General features: G+C 39.5%; 1 protein-coding gene across 3 annotated transcripts; it reads right to left on the reverse strand.

The window, feature by feature from the left end:
- Positions 1-19,822: 19,822 nt before the first annotated feature.
- On the reverse strand, positions 19,823-22,627 carry LOC110932158 (MDIS1-interacting receptor like kinase 2). 3 transcript variants are annotated; one of them, XM_035988357.1, is made up of 3 exons: positions 20,418-22,613; positions 20,195-20,323; positions 19,823-20,101 (listed from the first exon to the last, which is right to left on the reverse strand). In XM_035988357.1, the coding sequence occupies exons 1-3, from the start codon at positions 22,597-22,599 to the stop codon at positions 20,031-20,033; spliced, it is 2,382 nt and encodes a 793-aa protein (XP_035844250.1). In that variant the 5' UTR covers positions 22,600-22,613; the 3' UTR covers positions 19,823-20,030. The 3 variants fall into 3 exon arrangements, with proteins under 3 accessions (XP_035844250.1, XP_035844249.1, XP_022031208.1); XM_035988356.1 differs by having other exon boundaries at positions 19,823-20,104; XM_022175516.2 differs by having other exon boundaries at positions 19,823-20,323; positions 20,418-22,627.
- Positions 22,628-23,805: the final 1,178 nt, after the last annotated feature.

Raw genomic sequence — 23,805 nt, forward strand, 5'->3', positions numbered from 1 at the left:
GTGGTGAAAAGACAAATATGCCCTCACATGCAAATCACATGACTAGATTTAACAAAAAAATCTAACTGTATTATGGTTAAAGGATATAACGTGCAGAATTTTAAAACATTAAGTACAAAACTCTATCACTTTTAAAGACAAAGGACACCGCCTAAAATTGGGTATAAAGATAGAGGACAAAATTTGAAATTCACTTTATAGATGTCACAACCCAACCGATGGCAGAAACATCGGGGTGAAGCACTGAGCGAAACAGATTCTCCAAGAGATTCCATAACAAGTACGATTACTAATTATTTAAGTGTTATATCCCATACCGTAACATAATAAGTATCACAGTTATTACAGACAAATTGTTCTTAAAGACAAATAGAAGACTGTTCCGACAACTCATAAATTAATTGTTTGTTTCTAGACTCTTCCTAACTTAATTCCACATATCACTACATCCTAGTGATGTGTGTCGGTGTGTATATAATTTAAATATATAATTAAGCCCTTTTTTACACCTTTAGCCAAGTTTTAAATTTATAAAACACCATATTCACTAACACTAAACACACATATGGGCAAGTGCACCCATCGTGGACGTAGTATAGTGTTGGTAAGATACCGAGGTCGTCCAAGGACACAAGACTTTTTAGTACCGGTTTATCCTCAACGTCTAATCAAATCAAAAAGTTAGAAAAAATGTTTTTAAACTAAGAAAATAAAAACTAACTAAATGCTGAAAAATAAAAATAAAATAAAAACAGATAGACAAGATGAATCACTTGGATCCGACTCGTGTATTAGTGTAACCTTTGATTATTTTCGCACTTTTGCACTTGTTTAAGAGATTATCTTAGTTATTGTAGTAGGCCCCTCTTTTGAAGGCGACGTTACCCTCAACCCAGTAGTTTGAGTCAGCAAGGATACAATCATAAAGGGTTGGATTATTGAAAGATAATGAATTAAGTTATTAATGCAAATTATGGTAGGCCCCGCTTTTGGCGGTGACGTTACCCACGGCTAAGTAGTCTGAGTCAGCAGGGATACAGTCCTAAATAGCCGGGTTATAGTATTAATAGTAGTTAACTTATGAGGGGGTCAAAGAGTTTGGATCCCCGCCATCCAATACCTATGGGCATTGAAGGAGATCCTACTAAATTTGACCCAGGTCCCTTGCAGGACCTCTAAACGCTGAACAAGGGCAAGACCCTTACCAAACCGTTCCCTTAACCCCCGACCAGGTAGCCAACATACCTCCATGTAGACCGTGGAGATATGAATGGTGAAAATCTTTTATTTTATATAGACAGTAAAATAATGCCAAGACACCACGGACAAACGATAAGGAAAGATCACCTTCAACATAAGCAACTAGTTATTAAAGTCATTAATACAAAACCAAATAAAAAGTGCAAAAGATTAAAAATAAAAAGTATTATACTAAACACTTGTCTTCACCAAGTGATGTAAGAGACTTAGGCAAACATGGCCTTGATTGTCAAAAACTCTTACTATCAATCTTGGATCCCGAGACGACTCACACACTCTACGATGGACAATGGATGATGGTGGTGGATGATGGTGTTATGGTGGTGGTGGGTGGTGGATGAAGTGTGAGAGAGGTGGTGTGCCAAGGGATCAGTTGGAATGAAACCAAGCACTCCTATTTATAGGCTGAACAGAAGGCTGGGCACGGCCCCGTGTCCGCTGGACACGCCCCCGTGCCCGTCTGACACTCCCTCTCTTCATTAATTGTAATTCGCAATTACAATTAATACGCCTGCTGTACTTTCGCCATGCCCCCGTGCTCACTGGACACGGCCCCGTGGTGGGCAATAGAAGCTTCTACAAGTTTGTCTTTTCTGCTGCTTCTTGGGCACGGCCCCGTGCTGGCTGAGCACGGGGCGTGTTCAGGCTTCTGTTTTCTCTTCTTCGCTTGGGAGGATGCCGTTGAGGGTTCGGGCAGTCTACTTTTATTCCTTTTCTTGTATTTATGTTAGAATTAGCTGTCTTTTTGCTTCTTTTGTGAATTTGAGCTCATTTCATCCTGAAAATACAAAAGGAAGACAAAAACAATCTAATTCCAACATTAGTACTTAAAAAGGGTTAGTTTTATGTCTTATTTGATGTAATTTATATGTTGTATTTTACACACATCAAATACCCCCACACTTGAACTTTTGCTTGTCCTCAAGCAAAACTCTTTAAATGTGGCTTACACTCCCAAATGGAATGGGTAGAAGAGAAGGTTTTTGGCTTGTCATAGAGTGTCGGGAATCCAAGATCTTTTTGGGTTTTATTTTTATTTATTTACAATCCTATTCGTTATGATTTATTTAGAACGTTTCATAGGATAAATTACTTATTTGGGCATAGCATGCCTTTTTAAAATTTCATTTATATACAAGTTCACATACCTCGCGGGGGATCACTCAACACTCGGCCGAAGGTGTATTTTTAGTGAATCACTCGAGAGCGGCATGGAACTTACGCCTTCCATAGGCTTGCCAAGCAATCAATCCTCCTCCTTTTTAACTTTATACCTTTGTAAATATCAAGAGGACTTTTTGGGTGAAGGGTTAGGCTTGGGCTAAAGGTGGGTGGTTGGGTTAGTGGTTAGTAAAAGGGCGAAAAGCGTAAAAAGCGTCGGTTTTCGTAACACATTTTGTTTTTAGTGACTTTTTATTTTGAAGTATTTCTCCAAACAAGCTTTTGTTTGTATAGCTTTGTTTGTTTTTAACTTCATCATCATTTTTTTTAGTCACATAAAAGAACGAGCTTGCGAAAAACCGAGCTTGTTACTAAAATAAAGGGTGAAAAAAATATAAAAAAGGGTTTTTGTGGGTAAAAAGGGTTTAGGGTAAAGAAACGAAAGGTTTAGGCTCAAAGGGGTTAACTAGGGGGATTTTGGGTAGGTGGTAAAAAAAATTGAAAAATAATGGTGTAGAAAGAAAAATGGTTAGTCCTAATGCCTCTATCATTTACTTACTTGGGTTTAAGTTGGTAAGGACCGGGAATGAATCGTAGTGGCAAGTTCTAGAGTTGTAAGAACAAAGCGGCTATTCACACAAGAAACGAAAAATGAGCATTTAGTCTAAAGATGTAAATTTGTATGCTCTATAAAGGCTCAAAACTCACTTTTGTGGGAATGGGTTTTTAATGTGATCAAGTATATATAATCAAATTTTAACTAGACTTGATATGCCATTTCATAATTTTCTTATGTTGGTTCTTGTTATCACGACGCTCTCGGTTGTAAATTTTATAAAAATATAACCTTATTAATCTTGGGATTCCTAACTTAAACTTCAGACAAGTAAAAAGAAAAAAATGAAAATTTTTTTTTGAAAAAATTTGGGGTGTTTAGCGGTTCCAATAGAGTTTTGTGTAAGGCTTGTTGTTAGGACTTGCAAAATGTCAAAGTGTTAGCTTCCCCCACACTTAAATTACACATTGTCCTCAATGTGTCCCAAAAATAAATTTTTAGGTTGAATGGATGTGTAAAAAAGCAAAGATTTATGTTACTGGCAGTCTGGACACAGCCCCGTGTTCGCTGGACACGACCCCGTGGTGAACTGCCAGTATCGAAAACTTACAGAAGGTGAACACGGGGGCGTGTTGGTTAGACACGGCCCCGTGTCTGGCAAATAATTGCAGGTCAGTAACCAAACAGCAGGTCTGGGAGATGAACACGGGGGCGTGTCGGCTGGACACGTCCCCGTGTGGACAGTCTATGAGCCTGAAAAACGGGTTTCGTCTCCTGGTTTCTCCATTTTGGGCCTGTAGGTGCTAAGGTTTAGCACTCTAGCCCTTGATTTGCACCTGTTTCATCACTCAATACCAGACCAAGCAAACATAAAACATCCTACATTACCATAGTTAATTGTCTCCAAGCATAGAGTAAAAGAAAAATAAAACGGAAATAAAAAGTAGTCAAGGAAAGTAAATTGTTCAACAAGTGGCACGCAGGCCATAAATTGTTCGATAGAAAAGGGTACTTAAACCTGTGGGCTCACCACCAACCTGCTCCTTGTTCCTTCAAGCCTCCTACTCCATGTCTTCATCGCTATCCTCACCTCCACCCCCATGCCCCGCCATATACTCCCGGATGCTACCGATATCATCTTGTATATCGTTGATGTTGCGCTCAATAGCTCCGACCCGGTGGTATGTGTTGTTGGCGAGATTGTAGGTGTTCCTGGTACACATGAGGTTTTCCTGCAAAAGATCATGTAAACTTTGAAAGTTTGGAAAACCGCCTCCTTGTGAGGAGGATTGACCCGGATCGCCATGGGGTTGGTATTGGTATTGGGGAGGTGGTGCATGAAGAACTAGGGCCTCCTGTGGGTTCCATGCATAGCCTTGCGTTCTTTGGAAGCTCACCGTCCCGTCTTCCGCCTCATAAAGCAAGTTCATGGCTCGGCAAATGTGGTAGTCAACTCGTCCCGACCATGGACTTCTTTCAAAGGACCTTGGAATGTTCGTGAAGTGCTTGAAAAGACGGTGCACCCATCCCCCAAAGAAGATAGGTGTTGGAGCGCGAGCAAGGCGATTGAGATGCATGTTTCGCAACAGGAGATATGGAACATCGAGAGGCTTCCGGTTGTGGATGCAGTGAAGGACAACCAAATCTTTCAACCCAACAACGCCACTACTGTCGTGACGCTGGTTTAGCGAGTAGGTGAGGAGCCTGTGAATGTAGCGGTATAGTGGGTCCCTCAGTTTGGTACTCTTAGTGCTGCTAGGGTTGTAGATTCCTTCACCGATTTGAGCCCATGCGGCTTGACGTTCGGTCTCGTCCAAGTCTCGTAATCCCCCAGTGTTTTCCTCATTTCCCGATTCCTCTTCACCGTATAGTCCTATTATAGATCCAAACTGTGCCATGGAGATTGAGTACTTTGTCCCGCCACACCGAAATGCGACCCCTTCATTGTCAAACGGATCACACCTCGAATTGAAAGCGAAAGTACTGTAAAACTCCATTGTGCATTGATGCACCGACCGAAGCCGAGTGTTCAATGCAACTGCTAGTGGCCCTGTCACGATGTTGTTGAATCGGTCTAGTTGGTTCACCATGGTTAACAAGTCCGTACATGCTCGCCTAGGGTACTCCTCGGGTCTTGTTTGGAGTATCTCATATCGCGCCCTAGCATCGAGTTCGCTTGCATTGAACCTTGTGAACTTTGACATATGAAAGAATACACCAAAAGTTAGTACGAAACAAAGAAATTTTTAAAGAAACTGCAAACAGTGGGCTGGACACGGCCCCGTGTTCAGCGGACACGGCCCCGTGTCCAGGCGTCTGTAACCTAAAAACTTCATTTTTCGTCCCGGTTCCGAAAACCTGAAAATTTTTAGCCCAATAGTTGCGGTTTCCCCCGAAAATGAAACCCTAAGTGTCGTTTTTCCCAAAACAACCCGTTTACCCTATCAATTTCGTCTTTTTCGGTTCAAAAACAAGGGTTTGGGGTTTTAGTAGGAAATGGAACGAATCTATCAACAATACATGTTTATTTACTTTCTACTACACTAATCTAAACTACTACTAACAGATTGCATCAAAAATTTGAAGTTCGATCTGGATGAACACGAAGAACCCTAGATTTTCCCCAATTTTTGATGTTTTAACTACATGCATGTAACTAATCTAACTACTAAAGATGATAGAATCATACCTTGATGTTGTTAAACGTGGTAGTGACGTCGGAAATCTGCGGAAAATCGCCTGGAACCAGAGCGTTTTCGGCAAAACGGGGCGTGTGGAATGAGGTAACTGTTGTGAAAAGAGGGTTTTATCCCGACAGTCGCCTTGACACGGCCCCGTGTCCAGCGGACACGGCCTCGTGCCGAGCAAAATTTTAAAAATTAATTTAATTTTTTTTTGTGCTCGTGTGCATGCCCTTTTTTCCGCAAATGGTTAGAAGACTTACCGGTTTTTGACATACTCTTGCCTGTTCGTAACATGTCGGGTATGATGTTGAGTTTACTCGTTAACCGTTTGAAGTGAGATTTCCTCTTCTTCATCCTCAATGGATCCTCGGTAAAGTTTTAGCCGTTGGCCATTGACTTTAAATGGTATCCCATTTCGAGCTTTAATTTCTACTGCACCGTGAGGAAAAACATGGGTGACGGAAAAAGGTCCTGACCACCTAGATTTTAGTTTACCAGGAAATAATCGAAGTCGTGAATTAAACAATAGAACTTGATCTCCTACCCGAAATTCATTAGACTTAATATATTTATCATGTAAATTTTTCATTCTTTCCTTATAAATTTCGGAGTTAGAATATGCATAATTCCTTAGTTTGTCTAATTCATTCATTTGACAAAATCGATTTTTACCTGCAGTTTCTAAGTCTAAGTTTACATTTTTTATTGCCCAGTAGGCTCTGTGAGCTAATTCTACTGGCAAGTGACAACTTTTTCCATAAACGAGCTTATATGGGGTCGTGCCTATAGTGGTTTTATAAGCAGTTCGAAAGGCCCATAAAGCATCGTCTAATTTGTCGGCCCATTCCTTTTTATTTAGTCCTACGGTTTTTTCAAGTATTCGTTTTAAACCTCGATTAGTCACTTCGGCTTGCCCATTTGTTTGAGGGTGATACGCTGTTGAGACCCGGTGATAGACCCCATACCTTGTTAATATTTTTTCGAGTTGATGATTGCAAAAATGAGTACCTCTATCACTTATCAAAGCTTTTGGTGTCCCGAAACGAGAAAATAATTTTTTCAGAAACTTTACCACTACTCTTCCATCATTTGTTGGAAGAGCTTCGGCCTCCGCCCATTTAGACAAATAATCGACTGCCACAAGTATATATTTGTTTCCTTTTGACGGTGGGAAAGGTCCCATGAAATCGAGTCCCCACACATCAAAGATTTCACAAACGAGAATGCCATTTTGAGGCATTTCGTTTTTGGAAGAAATATTACCTGATCTTTGGCAAGCATCACATGTCTTTACAAGGTTTTGTGCATCCTTGTAAATGGTTGGCCAATAAAACCCTGAATCAAATACCTTTCGTGCGGTACTCGCGGCACCATGATGTCCTCCGTATGGACCTTCATGACAATGATGGAGAATTCTTCGTGCTTCATTACCATGGACACACCTTCGGATGAGCTGGTCGGCACACATTTTGAAAAGATAAGGGTCTTCCCAAAAGTAATGCTTTGCATCAGCAAAGAATTTCTTTCTTTGATGATGCGGCCATCCTTTGGTGACTATACCGCTAGCTAGATAATTAGCATAGTCGGCATACCATGGCTCTTGTCTACTCTCCATCATTTCCAAGGATTCTGTGGGAAATTTCTCGTTGATTTGCTCGTCCCTGGTCGCTTCCAAAGCTGGGTCTTCTAGGCGTGAGAGATGATCTGCAGCAGTGTTTTCTGCTCCTCTTTTGTCCTTGATTTCGATGTCGAATTCTTGGAGGAGTAGAATCCATCTGATTAAACGGGGTTTTGCGTCTTGTTTCTTGAAGAGGTACCTGATAGCTGCATGGTCTGTATAGACTACAGTTTTAGAAAGATCAAGATAAGAACGGAATTCATCAAAAGCAAACACCACTGCTAGTAATTCTTTTTTCTGTAGTTGTATAATTTTCTTGTGCATCGTTAAGCGTTTTACTAGCATAATAGATTGGGTGGAAATGCTTTTCTTTTCTTTGTCCCAAGACTGCTCCAACGGCAAAGTCACTTGCATCACACATGATTTCGAAAGGGAATTTCCAGTCGAGCGCTATCATGATAGGTGCATTGACTAGCATTTCTTTGAGGGTTAGAAATGCTTGATTGCATTCCTTGTCAAAGATGAAAGGTGCATCTTTTTCAAGTAATTTTGTTAGAGGTCTTGAAATTTTCGAAAAGTCTTTGATAAACCTTCTATAAAATCCGGCATGCCCTAAGAAACTTCTGATTGCTCTTACGGAGGATGGTGGAGGTAATCGAGAAATAGATTCTATTTTTGCTCGATCAACTTCCATTCCTTCGCTTGAGATTTTGTGACCGAGTACTATTCCCTCTGTTACCATGAAATGGCATTTTTCCCAGTTAAGGGCGAGGTTAGTTTCCTCACATCGAGATAGCATTCGTTCAAGATTATCGAGGCATTGGTCATATGAGTCTCCAAAGATGGAAAAGTCGTCCATGAAGACTTCCATTGTCTTTTCTATCATATCATGGAAAATGGCTACCATACAACGTTGGAATGTTGCAGGTGCATTACATAGACCGAATGGCATGCGTCGATATGCGAAAGTTCCGTAGGGGCATGTGAAAGTTGTTTTCTCTTGGTCTTCTGGTGCTATCGGTATTTGAAAGTAACCTGAAAAACCATCTAAGAAACAATAAAATTTATGACCGGATAGTCGTTCTAACATTTGATCAATGAAAGGCAAAGGAAAGTGGTCTTTCCTTGTCGCTTCATTTAATCTCCTATAATCTATACAAACTCTCCATCCTGTGACGGTTCTTGTTGGTATTAATTCGTTTTTCTCATTAGTTATTACCGTCATACCTCCTTTCTTTGGGACTACTTGGACGGGACTTACCCACGGACTATCGGAGACAGGGTAGATTAGTCCGGCGTCAAGTAGCTTGATGACTTCATTTTTAACCACTTCTTGCACAATAGGATTCACTCTTCGTTGTGGTTGAATTACTGTTTTGTAGTCATCATTCATTAAAATTTTGTGCGTGCACATGGAAGGACTTATTCCTTTAATATCTACAAGCTTCCAAGCGATTGCGTTTTTGTGTTTTTAAGTAGATTAACTAATTTCTCTTTTTCTATGTTACTTAATTTAGAAGAAATAATTACAGGTAAACTACCATCTTTGTCTAGAAAAGCATATTCCAAACCTTTAGGAAGTTCTTTGAGCTCAATGGGTGGGTCTTTAGAAGACACCTTATTTTGTGGCTCATCTAGATCAAGAACCTTAAAGGTTTGTTCTATGGCGATCTCTTCTTCGACAAAGTGGTTATCTTCCTTAGTTGTATCGGGTGGTTCAGCTTCATCTTCAATTAAGGGGTCATTATTGCCAAAAGGATATTTCATTGAACGCTCAAGATCTATGCTCCTTTTGAATGCCCCTAACTGAAGAGGTAGATTGTTGAATCTCCGGTTTTTCAAAGCTTTATGAGTTTGTACAAAAGGTTTTCCCAAGACTAGAGGAGCGTCATCAAGGATGACAAAGTCGGTTGGGACTACCATTTGATTTGTTTGAACCAAAACATCTTCAACTACACCGATTGATTTTATCACTTTTCGATCGGATAGAAAAATGGGTATTTGAAGTGAAGTAAAGTCACTACTACTTAATTTTTCAAAAATGTAGTTAGGCATTATGTTAACACAAAGATCTTTATCAATGGTGATATTACTAATAAATGAATTTTGAAAGAAACATGGAACCGGTGTAATGTTAATTTCAAAAGGAACTTCTTTTATTAGCGAAGTTTGATCATTAGTTAACTTAACACTCACTATTTCTTTGATTTTAGCACTAGTGTTTAACTCTTTTAAAAACTTGGCATGAGGGGTTACTAAACAATGATTTTCGAAAGTAGGTGACAAGAGATTAATTTCTTCAAAATTAGACTCTTCTTGAATTTTAACATTATCGGACTCACCTTTTCCGTTGTTTAACTCATGTGTCAGTTTTTCACTTTCTTGTTCTTCCAGTTTTACATTTTCAACTATCTCTACGTTATTATTACAGTTTAATTCTTCTCTTGCGCGGGATTCCTCTTCCCTTGCGCGAGATTCTTTTATGTAACGTTCGATAGTTTTAATGTGTTCTAATATCCTATTGGTCACTTCGGTGAGAGAAAAAGAATTTGGATCCTCAAAGCTTGAATCCGGTTGTTCGATCCTTGGCTCCTCATAGTACTCATATGAAGTAGATGGTTCACACCATTGTTCTTCATTGTAAGTATATGATGGGTAAGGGTCGAAACTTTGTTCTTCATAGTACTCATATGAGGTGGGTTGTTCACACCATGGTTCCTCATAATAAGAATATGAAGGTGGTGGCTCATATCTTGAATCCTCAAAGTATGAGTATGAAGGTTCATACCTTGGTTCATCAAAATATGAGTATGAGGGAGGAGGTTCATACCTTTGGTCTTCATAGGGTGTGTATGAAGTTGATGGCTCGTACCTGGGCTCCTCATAATAGTTGTATGAATTGGATGGTTGATATGAGTTATTATATTGAACCGAGCGTGTGTTACGACAATTAGTGCAATAATTACCTCTATAATCATCCTCATCATAGGTGTAGTTGTAACCTCTTGAGTATTGATCCATAAGAATCACTCAACAGACCACAACTGAGTCTCGGGACCAGAAAACAAAAATAAAGACGGAAACAGAAGCTGGACACGGCCCCGTGTTGGGTGAACACGGCCCCGTGTTCAGGGTCTGTATCTGGGCGTTTTAATAAAAGTTACTGGTCACGTTGAGCACGGGGGCGTGTTTAGTGAGCACGGCCCCGTGTTCAGACTCTGTATCTGGGTATCTAACTAAAAATATGCAGCACGGGGGCGTGTTCAGTGAGTACGGCCCCATGTTCAGGCTACTGTAAATGCAAACTAAACTAAAATGCAGAAAAATGTGCGCGCGTTTTAAAAGGTTTTAAAAAACTGATTAGGCCGTCGATTTTAAGCTTTGTTAAAATCCTTGTGTCCCCGGCAACGGCGCCAAAAACTTGATGTGTGTCGGTGTGTATATAGTTTAGATATATAATTAAGCCTTTTTTTACACCTTTAGCCAAGTTTTAAATTTATAAAACACGATATTCACTAACACTAAACACACATATGGGCAAGTGCACCCATCGTGGACGTAGTATATTGTTGGTAAGATACCGAGGTCGTCCAAGGACACAAGAGCTTTTAGTACCGGTTTATCCTCAACGTCTAATCAAATCAAAAAGTTAGAAAAAATGTTTTTAAACTAAGAAAATAAAAACTAACTAAATGCTGAAAAATAAAAATAAAATAAAAACAGATAGACAAGATGAATCACTTGGATCCGACTCGTGTATTAGTGTAACCTTTGATTATTTTCGCACTTTTGCACTTGTTTAAGAGATTATCTTAGTTATTGTAGTAGGCCCCTCTTTTGAAGGCGACGTTACCCTCAACCCAGTAGTTTGAGTCAGCAAGGATACAATCCTAAAGGGTTGGATTATTGAAAGATAATGAATTAAGTTATTAATGCAAATTATGGTAGGCCCCGCTTTTGGCGGTGACGTTACCCTCGGCTAAGTAGTCTGAGTCAGCAGGGATACAGTCCTAAATAGTCGGGTTATAGTATTAATAGTAGTTAACTTATGAGGGGGTTAAAGAGTTTGGATCCCCGCCATCCAATACCTATGGGCATTGAAGGAGATCCTACTAAATTTGACCCAGGTCCCTTGCAGGACCTCTAAACGCTGAACAAGGGCAAGACCCTTACCAAACCGTTCCCTTAACCCCCGACCAGGTAGCCAACATACCTCCATATAGACCGTGGAGATATGAATGGTGAAAATCTTTTATTTTATATAGACAGTAAAATAATGCCAAGACACCACGGACAAATGATAAGGAAAGATCACCTTCAACATAAGCAACTAGTTATTAAAGTCATTAATACAAAACCAAATAAAAAGTGCAAAAGATTAAAAATAAAAAGTATTATACTAAACACTTGTCTTCACCAAGTGATGTAAGAGACTTAGGCAAACATGGCCTTGATTGTCAAGAACTCTTACTATCAATCTTGGATCCCGAGACGACTCACACACTCTACGATGGACAATGGATGATGGTGGTGGATGATGGTGTTATGGTGGTGGTGGGTGGTGGATGAAGTGTGAGAGAGGTGGTGTGCCAAGGGATCAGTTGGAATGAAACCAAGCACTCCTATTTATAGGCTGAACAGAAGGCTGGGCACGGCCCCGTGTCCGCTGGACACGCCCCTGTGCCCGTCTGACACTCTCTCTCTTCATTAATTGTAATTCGCAATTACAATTAATGCGCCTGCTGTACTTTCGCCACGCCCCCGTGCTCACTGGACACGGCCCCGTGGTGGGCAATAGAAGCTTCTACAGGTTTGTCTTTTCTGCTGCTTGTTGGGCACGGCCCCGTGCTGGCTGAGCACGGGGCGTGTTTAGGCTTCTGTTTTCTCTTCTTCGCTTGAGAGGATGCCGTTGAGGGTTCGGGCAGTCTACTTTTATTCCTTTTCTTGTATTTATGTTAGAATTAGCTGTCTTTTTGCTTCTTTTGTGAATTTGAGCTCATTTCATCCTGAAAATACAAAAGGAAGACAAAAACACTCTTTTTCCAACATTAGTACTTAAAAAGGGTTAGTTTTATGCCTTATTTGATGTAATTTATATGTTGTATTTTACACACATCAATAGCATCTTAAATACCTGTCACATACGTTAAAGTAAAGTCAATACACATGGTGCAAAGGTGAGCATACAAGTTTAATAGCATATAGTAGTGAAAACGAGTTTACGCATAACCAGCATGTAACACGTAGAAATGTGAAGCAAGTAAGTTATCAACAATGAAATATGCACAGACATGACTGCGAGTTGTAGAATACGCAACACATGTCAGCACTGTGACACATGAAGAAATAACCTTAACAACCCCCGTCCACGACAGGTGTTGAGTCCAAACTATAGTACTATCGTTGCTAAGGCGTCAGTCAACAACCACTGTGTAAACATAACATACAAGCATTCATCGAGTAACACATATAACATGCGAGAGCGGTTAGCATATAAAATGTGTTTGCGTTGTGTGATCGATGTGATTTGATATAGGTAACGTATGTAACACCCTAAAAGTGCGTTAAACAAAAAGGGATCGAGTATACTCACAGATAGTGTTAAATGAATAACACAATCTTGGTTTGGATTGAAGGGAGCGCTGGAGAGTTAGCCTGATCAGAAAGATAGCGTAAGCGATGAACGGTGCGTTAAACGGTGCGAGTGGGTTAAATGACGAAGGGTCATTTGATCGGATGGCCTTTCGGTCGGATGGTCATCCGATCGGATGGCCATTCGGTCGAATGGTCATTCGTTTGGGATAGATGTGTTTGTGTATGATGAGACCTTGAAGTTTTCGTTGTAGCATTTTGTAAAAAGTTAAGTATTTCTACCATTCAGGTCATCCGGCCGGATGGTCATCCGATCGGATGGCGGTTCGGTCGGATGGCGGTTCGTTTAAATTGACATTGTTAAGTGTGGAACACTTTTGTCACCTGATCGGATGGCCGTTCGATCGGATGGCTATCCAATCGGATGGCGGTTCGATCGAGTGACTTGTTTCGAGTTGGCAAGTTTGCAAAATCGACTAAGTTTATCGAGATGGTATGACAACGTGTTAAACAACATAAATCCCATCAAGTCCCAGTCGTCCGATCGGATAGGAATCACCTCGTCCAATCAGTTAACTGTTCCTGGCGGTACTTCATGTTCAATCCATTAAATCGGTCATCTCGTTGATAGAAACCCGTTCTCAGTCCGGCACTTCACTAGAGAATGAGTAGAAGGCCCGAACGTGGTCAGATTCTATCTGTTTTATCTGAAAAGTTGAGAATGTTGAAGAAAAGTTTGAAACACTTGATTTATGTTTAGATTTAGGTGAAATCAGTGTTGAATCATGTCGAATTCTCTTAGATCTGAGTTGTTCTTAGTGGAATGAGGTCACACTTTGAAGTTCATGAGAAACCATGATGACATCATCCTAGAACAGCCCAAATCAGCCGATTTCATGGTGAAAAGTTAAGATTTCACTGTGAAAATGATGAAGGAGTGTATGTAGATCATAGAAGTACAAGATTTGAGGTAGAAACTTACAAGAATCGCGAGAAATCGAGAGAAAATAGCCCAAAGTGTGCTGATCGAATGAGAGAGCTGTCACATCATTGTTCATGATGTGACAGGTGCTATTTATAGGTGAGGGAAGGTTAGGGCGGTGCGTAGTGATGGATCGGAGGGCAGTCCGATTGGATGGCCATCCAATCGGTCATCCGGCCATTCGATCGAATGGTCATTCGATCGAAGGGCTGCCGCGTGTTGGTTTTCGACGTTTCGCTTCGTGCGTTAGAGCGTTGCAATGCGTTGCGAGTAAGTGATACGATAGTATTAAATAATAGTTACACAAATAATCTAACTAACATACAATCTAAAATTACCACTTAACATTCGAGTTTGCGATGAGATTGTGTTGCGATGGAGTTGCGATTGCGTTTGCGATTAATCACCATAAAAACAAATATAAACATGCACAAGTAACACCTAAATAGAACACACACGTAAAACAACATTCAGACTGCGAATTAAATAGCGGTGTGATAGCGATGAGATTAGCGTTAAGTAGAATTAGCGTTTAGTATCTTTATCGCATTGTTACTCCACATAATACAACTAACGTATCAAATTAAATATCGATCGTCGAGATTCGAGAGTACAAGTGATAATTAAGCAAGAAAAGACAGATCCAGTTAGCAATCTTTTCTTCCTTTGACTTTAACTTGTACTTTGACTTCAAAAAGTTGGGTTGTTACAATAGATCATTTAAAAATAAAAGGTTTCGGGCCCGTAGGAGTTTGGGCCTTGGGCGGTCGCCCACCCAGCACTTCCTCCGGGCCGGCCCAATTACAAACACGCACAATTTCCTTTTCAATTAATCTATTGGTCGGATAAGGGAGTCGCTTGTCTAATATATCTTCCAAAGTTGTACTACCACTACTGGTCAAATAGCTTAGGGATGAGAGGAGGTCTCTAGGATGCTTCCCTCTAATTGTCTCAAGTGATGCCACCCCAAAGGTATACACGTCACATTTTTCAGTCACAATCATGTTATAAGCAAACTCTGCATGAACATATATACCAAAGGACCATGAGCTAATTTTAAGAGCTAATAGAGTAGTAAACATAAGTGTGATATTAAGTACAAACATAATAATGTCACACCATATTATATACTTATCCCACTTATACTTTTCATTAAAAACGTTACCAATAACTCGCTTACAACCCAACAATGCAGTTATTACTCGTTAACATGTATACCAACAAAACACTAAGTGTGGGAATATCCCAATAAATACAAGTATATACATATACCACATATAAATACATGCCTACGTATACTATAAAACACTTAGTAAAATACAAGATTTCAAGTATTATACATGTACACTCATTTAAAAAATGGGTTAAACCGGTTGTGTTCGAGTTGACTCGAGTTTATGTGTGTGCGGATTAGGGTTGAAACTTTTTTACACAAATAATCACATAGGTTGGGTTTGGGTTTTAAATTTCAATTCGTCAACCTCACACGATTGACAACCCAATCACAATGGTTTAACACTTATAAAAAGGAATCAGAAGGTAAAAGATTTAAAAGACAAGATTGTCCTTTTAATATTCCCCACCCCACCCTGGTTCCATCTTTCATCGCTCCATCATCTTCATAGTTTCTGGTAATGAAGATCCTTCGATTTCTAGGTTTAGACGCATGTAATCAAGAAGGTTCTGTTTCGGTTTGATTTATGTGATTGGATTTATGTTTATAGATTTGGGTTTCATCGATTTAGATTTCTCAACGGGTTTCTTCGATTTAAGTTTGGGATGGTTTACGTGTACCGCAAGCGGGGCGTTAATAGATAAACATTAAGGTTGTTGTGATGTACATGTAGCTTGGACCAACCGGATTGAAGATCAGTATAATAGATATTAGACTTAATAGATTGAGCAATAGTGTAGAAGAACAAAAACTCCAAGGTCTATTTAAGGTTATTTGCTTTAAGTTGTTTTATGACAATAGCTGTCTGAAAAATATATTAAATCTAGTCTTATTCATTTTGACTCGAATACAATATAACATGTCGGTCATCCAACCCCCGCATAATATTACGGTTATCAAGCGCCCTGTTAGCAATGTCGGTGTGGTTTTTGTGTCAGTTAATGGAGGGGTGTTAAGTGTTGAATTGTTAAACATAAAGAAGTGAACTGCATATATTACAAAGAGTAAATTACAAGTTTTGTCCTTTGCCAGTAAATTTTTTTTTCACCAGGTTTATCCTTAACGTTTCAAAATCATGCATGTTATGTCCTTTAGTCCTAACTTGGTCAGATTTTTTTTTTTTTTTGTTAAATATGGTCATGTGCCTTGCACATGAGGGCATTCTTGTCATTTCACCTTCTCAAGGGCTATTGTGTAAGAAACTTTTATTAAGGGACTATTTTGTACAAAACTAAAAAATCAACAACCGCCATCACCGTCACCGCTACCCTCCACCACCATCCTCCACCACCACCCTCCACCATCACAAACCTGTTATTATAATCGAAACCAATGAAGATTAACCATCACAAACCACCACCCTCCACCACCCACCTCCCACGGTCACCCACCCCTAACCCACCTCCCACAGTCAACCGCCCCTAATCCACCTCCCAATTATGAGGATCATTGATTGGCATAATTATTCACCAATTATAAAAATCAAAAAGAAAATGTTATAACCATCGTTAATATATGTTCAAAAAGCTTTGATAGTTAATGCATATTCTCAATTTTATGAGAATAATCCAAAATTTTCTGAGAATAACAACAATTTTGGGAATTCCTTGATGTATGTTCTTGCTCCTCAATTTTATGTGAATAACAACAATGGTTCAAAAAGATTACACCCAAAAACGCCTGCTAATCTTCCTCAATTTCCAAGATGAATTTTTGGAGGAGCTTCCTATGGCAAAACATGTTGCAAATATTTTCGTTTTAATCATAGTTAAACTTTAGTTATGTCTTTATTATTATTATTCGAACAATATATGTGTGTATGATATGTAGTCCGAATGTTAACTTATTAGGACAAGATGATAAGCGGTTTAAAGATAAGCGGGTTATTATTTCGAACAAAACTGCGAAGGCAGTTACCCGCCAAAACTAACCGCCATTAAATGATGTATATATGGGTTCTGCCTGCAAATGTTTGCCGGTTACCAAGACATTTTCTAGTTTATTGAAAGTGTCATTTCATTATTCATTCTCTCTACAAATTCTGCATTGTTCTTGTTCTGCAATTTCATTTCCATCATGGCTGCAAATGTTTATTCTAATGCATATGGTGGAGATGTTTCGGATGGCCAACATAGTTATGTTTCGGATGGCCAACATAGTGGTATCAGAGCCACTACAAGATTCGATGCAGAAGTTAAACCGACTGCCACATCAATGCCTTGTCAACATTGCATTGATGAGAAAAATGAAAGAAAACGACGAACTCAGCGTGAAAGATTATGTTATTACTGCCATTTGCCTGGTCACCAGATTTACACGTGTAAAGCCAAGGAGAACGATGAAGAGTCACAACTGATTCGGCAAGCGATCAATGCCGGGATAAGAACACAGAATGATGATGTGCATTGCCGAGAAGAGATGGTTGTCACAGGAACCGACGGTGGGCAATGGAAAGAAATCTGGTATGTCAATCCGACATTTAATCATCATTTTGTGGGTAACCTAGATGTTTTCAAGCGTGTAAAACATATAATGGGTGTAGAGACAAGATCCAGAATGAATAATTTCTTATTCATCCGAGGAGTGGGTATAGTGGAAATGAAAATGAGAACCGAAACACTGAATATTCCTAGTGTTTTCTACTCGCCGGATATTGATCGGAATGTTTTAAGTCTTGAACAGTTAACACTTCAAGGCTTCACGGTCAGAAAATCCGGCAATACATGTAAAATCTTTCCCATGTTTTCATCTCCGGTGATGAACACAAGAAATGATGTGACTGGATTAACGGAGGAGGAGGAATTGGGTTTAAAGGAAAGAAAAAGACTGCATGACATGTGCGGTATAGATGATGAATTTAAAGATGATTTTCTGAATTCCTATTTCGAAACTCTAAATGTTTCGAATGAACAAGAGAGTGACTGGAATCTGATGATCCTAAAAACATTAGAATTTCGTGAATTTGCTGATTGCAAGGCCCTAATCAATATGCTCGATGATCAAGAATATGTTTTCAAGTATAAGGTTGATCTTCAAAGGAAGTTTGAAGAAATGATTCGATGGTTTCTGTATGAATATATGGGGATCACATCAAGGCCTGTTCCACCATACTTCTCAGATCAAAGAAAAATAGATTTATTAAGTCTATATATTTTAGTGGCAAAAGATGGGGGATACCGAGAAGTGACTACCGAAAACATATGGCCAATCATAGCAAAAGACTTGGGGTTTGAATACAAGGATGGAGATTACATGAGGATTACATAAGCTATGTACCTCGATGTCCTAGAATACTATTATAAATTCAAATCGGTGCAGGAAGCAGTTCATGTGAAAGAGATGGTGAATGATGGTGCTGAGTTCTCAGGAAGTAGACACAGGAAGGCACGAAGTGCAGGTACGGCTCAGGATGAAAATGCTGATGATGATCACAATGGTGTAGATTCAATACAATTTGCACTATTCGCTGGAAATGGATGGGAGGATAACTGGAACTTGCACAAAAGGAGGAAGCGTTTCAATTTTAGCTACATGAAGAAAGCAGTGGAAGACGCCAATCGAAGTGTCATGCAACCGGACTCTAACATAACCAAAGTTTAAGGGGGTTGTGTTGGAAATATTTTCGTTTTAATCATAGTTAAACTTTAGTTATGTCTTTATTATTATTCGAACAATATATGTGTGTATGATATGTAGTCCGAATGTTAACTTATTAGGACAAGATGATAAGCGGTTTAAAGATAAGCGGGTTATTATTTCGAACAAAACTGCCAAGGCAGTTACCCGCCAAAACTAACCGCCATTAAATGATGTATATATGGGTTCTGCCGGCAAATGTTTGTCGGTTACCAAGACATTTTCTAGTTTATCGAAAGTGTCCTTTCATTATTCATTCTCTCTACAAATTCTGCATTGTTCTTGTTCTGCAATTTCATTTCCATCATGGCTGCAAATGTTTATTCTAATGCATATGGTGGAGATGTTTCGGATGGCCAACATAGTTATGTTTCGGATGGCCAACAAAACACACCTGTTTGGATATCTCTTTTGCCAAAGATAGCAACAGCATTGTCGATGATGCAGATTCCGTCATGTTTGTATCTGATGATGCCCCCATTCAACATCCTCATCCGTTAATTGAGCTTGTGCTTGTTTTGTAAGGATGAGGTAGAGTAGAGATCAACTGGTCATACCCACACCCAGAATGTTATCCGTAAAATTTAAAGAGGGAGGAATCGGGAGTTGAGCTGGTCCTTCATTTGACCTCAGAGAGAATTGTATGGGTTTTACGCTTTTTAACTGTCGTTTACCAATTCAAAACGAGGTAGGTCATGAACCTGTTGTAGAAAAAGTAGATGAAGAAGCAATCGATTGATTGCTCGGAAACTGCTTCCGATGGTGAACCTCCGGCAGTGTTTTGGCCAGAAAACATTTGGGGATGGAAGGTTGGTGGGTGTGGTGATGAAAGATGGTGAAAGATGGTGAAGGTGTGGAAATGAAAATGTTTGTTATAGATTATGAAGGGCGGTGGAGGGTGGTGGCAAGTAGGGGCAATGGGGACTGATGGTGGCGGTGGTAGAGGGAGAAGAGAAGAAAGAGAAGAGTTTATATTTTATATTTTATATTTTTTACACAATAGCCCCTTAATATAACTTGTTTTACACAATAGTCCCTGGAGAGATAAAATAACAAGAGTGCCCTCATGTGCAAGGCACATGACCATATTTAACCAAAAAAATCTGACTGCGTAAACGTGCGGGATTTTGAAATGTTAAGGACAAAACCACTCAATTTTGAAGTTAAAGGACACCGACTACAATTTGGTACATACATAAAGGACAAAACTTGTAATTTACTCTATTATAAACTAGAATGTTTCAAGTGCGTAGCTTTATTTAGACTTTTAAGATCCACATTGCAAACAGTTCTAAAAGTTTCAAGTTTATAGCACGGTGACACAAGTATAATATGAAAAAAGCTTGGAGATAGCCCATATGATGTCTTCAACATGATAATTCCCGAGACACCTCTATCATTGTCGGCCGACACTTTGGATCTGTGAGAATGCACGCTACTGCTACATTACAAACACGCACAATTTCCTTTTCAATAGATTTATCGGTTGGATAAGGGAGTCGCTTATCTAATATATTTTCCAAAGTTGTACCACGAGTAGTCAAATAATTCAGGGATTCGAGGAGGTCTCCAGGATGCTTCCCTCCAATTGTCTCAAGTGCCACCACCCCAAAGCTATACACGTCACATTTTTCAGTCACAATCATGTTATGCGCAAGCTCTGCATGAACATATATACCAAAGGACCGTGAGCAAATTTTAACAGCTAATAGAGTAATGCACATAAAAGTAAGTGTGAGATTAAGTACAAATACCTGGAGCAATGTATCCCAAAGTTCCCGCAATTACAGTTTGGTTGGAGGAATCTGGGTCGAGCAATCTGGCTGCTCCAAAGTCAGCAACAAATCCTTCCAGTTCTGAGTTCAAGAGAATGTTGTTGCTTGATATGTCTCTATGAACAATAGGAGGGCTGCAATCATGATGCATGTATGCCAAAGCATGTGCTACGTCTTTGATAATGTTCACCCTCTTCATCCAGTCCACTTGAACAGCTAATTCACTGTCACTCAAGGCGCAAAACAGGCTCCCCTTTTCCATGTATTCATATACAAGGAAGTTGCATTTGTTATGCAAACAAAAACCATAGAGTTTGACAATGTTTTTGTGGCGGAGGTTGGTCAACACTTGGGCTTCATTCTTGAAACTCTGGTTGAATGCTGGTTGGTTGGCTTCAAAACAATGGAGTTTTTTCAAAGCAAATATTTTACCATCAGGCAGTTTTGCTTCATAAACACTGCCATAGCCACCGGTTCCAATGCAATATTTGAGGTCAAAATCCTCTGTAGCAGTGATGAAGTCCTCATATGCAATCGTTCCATCATAATTCAATATGGAACACACATTTCCATGTTTTTTTGTTTCTTGTTGGAATTTTTTTTCTTTGGCATTGTAATTTTTTAAACACATGTAAACAAGAAGCAAGGAGCAAAGTCCCACAATGATGGGAAGAAAAATGGTCAAATGGTGGACCACTTTTTGTCTTAGCATATGTGCTTTGCAGGTTGATTGCTCACTTAAAGCATTGCACGACAAGTCAGTTTCTCTATTCTGGATTGAAGAAGGACCGGGGCTAATTGAAGTTAGATTCTTATTTAGAGACTGATTTAAGAATTTCAAATACGGAAACTCCAAATTATTAACTTCTTCTCCTACAAAATTGTTACTACGAAGGTCTAAGTATTCTAAGTGATTGCAAACAAGAAGACTTGTGATAGCTCCATTCATCTGATTCATAGAGAGGTCTAGATGTTGTAGATTACATGGATTTTGAAAAGACAAATTACCAGACAACTGATTTGATGAAAAATCAAGGTAAGAAAGTCTTGACAGGTTTCTGTGAATCGGACCCACAAGACTATTATGATTAAGGTCGAGTTGCTGTAAGTTAATCAAATTTACTATATCTGGAGGTATGGGACCATTTATGGAATTCATGCCAAGGTTTAGAAATTCCAGTTGGCCTAGGTTACTAAAATTTGAGGGAATTGGGCCGTCTAAATTGTTGTCACCCAGATTCAGTATTACTAGGTGTTGCAAATGAGTAATTTGGTTTGGGATGGATGCATTGAGTTGATTTGTGTTCAAGTCTAGGACTGTGAGATTGACCATGGAACCATAAGATGGTGGGATTGGACCAGTAAGTTTGTTACTACTGACATAAAGGACTTCTAAATGGGTCAGATTGGCAAGGGAAACAGGTAACTCACCACTGAAATTGTTATAAGAAAGATCAAGGAGTTTTAAATAGGGGAGCTTGGTGAGCCAAACAGGCAAGTTACCACTGAAATTGTTACTAGAAAGAATGAGATTTGTTAAATGGGTGAGATTGGTGAGGGAAACAGGTAACTCACCACTGAAATTATTTGTAGAAAGATCAAGGTCTTCCAAATGGATGAGATTGGTGAAAGAGTGTGGTAAGTCACCACTAAAATGGTTATTAGAAAGATCAAGGTATACTAAATCGGTGAGATTGGAGAAAGAGACAGGTAACTGTCCAGTGAATTGGTTGCTGAAAATATCAAGGTATTTTAAATGGGTGAGATTGGTGAGTGAAATGGGTAAGTTAGCTGTGAGTTGATTCTCCCGAAGTGAAAGAAAGTTGAGATTTGAGAGCAAACCAATCTGCTCTGGGATGCTTCCTTCAACACCACATCTACCAATAACAAGGCTAACAAGGTTTGGAAATGAAGAGAGGTTGAGGCTTCCAAGACCAGTTCCATCCCCAAGGTAATGACCAACTAAGTATATACCAGTGACACTTCCTGCTTTATTGCAAGTTATTCCTTCCCAGATACAGTGATGTGAAGCGTTTGCATATGGCCACCAAGCAACCAAAGCTTTTGCCTCTAATGACTTGTTGTTGGCATCATTAGCAGTCGTGGTTTGTGATAACACGAATAAGGGAATTATAAGAAGAAGATGAGTAATTGTTGACATCTATGAAGTGTGGTTTTATGCTTTCTCAACAGTGGTACTGAAAATATATATAATATATGTATTCCCATAGTCGTGTTAATTAAGTTTAGAAGTCAACGGCAGAGAGGAACCTTTAGTCAACAATTAAGATGTCTTTAGTTTTTACCACAAAAATTCTAACCCCTATTTAAGGATTGGAGTTGGGCCTTTCTCATAAGTTGCTCTCCACAGTGGTCCTACTAAAACTGCGACTCCAACTCTTACTCCAAAAAATAAAATATAAGGCTATAAGCCATTCATTTTATGGTCCTACTCAAAATCTCTCAATGTATCAAACCCATTCAGTCTTTGTTAACGGAATTAGTTTTATCATTGAAGTATCAAGAAAACGATGGTCAAAGTAATTCATTAATTTTTGGTAGAGAACCTTGATACATGGCTTTGGATAAATAAAAAAGGAAAATAATTATAAAAAGAAAGAACCAAGACTTGAGGCAAATTATACGGCTTGATGGTAGGAAGAGATTGGAGCAATAATAACCAAGAATATATCCCAAAATAAGAATATACTCTAAATTTCAATACTCCCCCCCCCCCCTCAAGTTGGAGCATGTAGATTTCTAGTACCCAACTTGTCAAGTAAGAAACAAAGTTGTTGAGTACCCAATCCTTTTGTAAGCAAATCCGCAATCTGCATCCTTGTGTCATTTTTTTTTTTGGTTCTAAAGCAATATCATTCCACACGAAAAAGGGCGATTACAAAGCAATGGCAGGTAGTCGGGCAACAAGTTGCGCCGCCACCCCCTTTTGAATAGAAAAACCAATTCTATTAAATACAAAGTTTGAAACCTTTAGCGACGAAGAATTACTATTAACGACTTTTTGAACCCGATTCAAAAGTCGCAAAGCGTCAGGAGCGAGAGCACCAAAGGTATCAAACGCAAACGGGATAAACACATGTTGATTCCCCAGGCAGGTTTTCTCATGTTTTGCCACTTTGCTTGCCTCTGCCTTAAGCACCGCTTGCCCTACGACAAAGCCCTTGGCCTTGAGTCCGACAAGGGGGGAGACTCCAGTTAGATCTACACAAGCGTGTTTCCCCTTTCCCATCCAAACACAAGGATGTCCGCCGGGCGTAAAGTGGACCTCCCCTCTGAGGGGTCAGTCAGGAAATTTACTGGAGCCTCCTTTTTGGCAGAGATCCCGGCCCGCTTAAGAACATCACAT

The sequence above is a fragment of the Helianthus annuus genome, chromosome 3 (genome assembly GCF_002127325.2).
Source record: "Helianthus annuus cultivar XRQ/B chromosome 3, HanXRQr2.0-SUNRISE, whole genome shotgun sequence".
In the NCBI taxonomy this organism is placed as follows: Eukaryota; Viridiplantae; Streptophyta; class Magnoliopsida; order Asterales; family Asteraceae; genus Helianthus; species Helianthus annuus.

Excerpts from the sequence above, each read along its gene's own strand:
- LOC110932158 (XM_022175516.2), bottom strand. The coding sequence starts at position 22,599 with ATGTCAACAATTACTCATCTTCTTCTTATAATTCCCTTATTCGTGTTA. Across the intron at positions 20,324-20,417 it reads TTTGGGATACATTGCTCCAG|AGCTTGCGCATAACATGATT; the intron begins GTATTTGTACTT and ends ATGTTCATGCAG.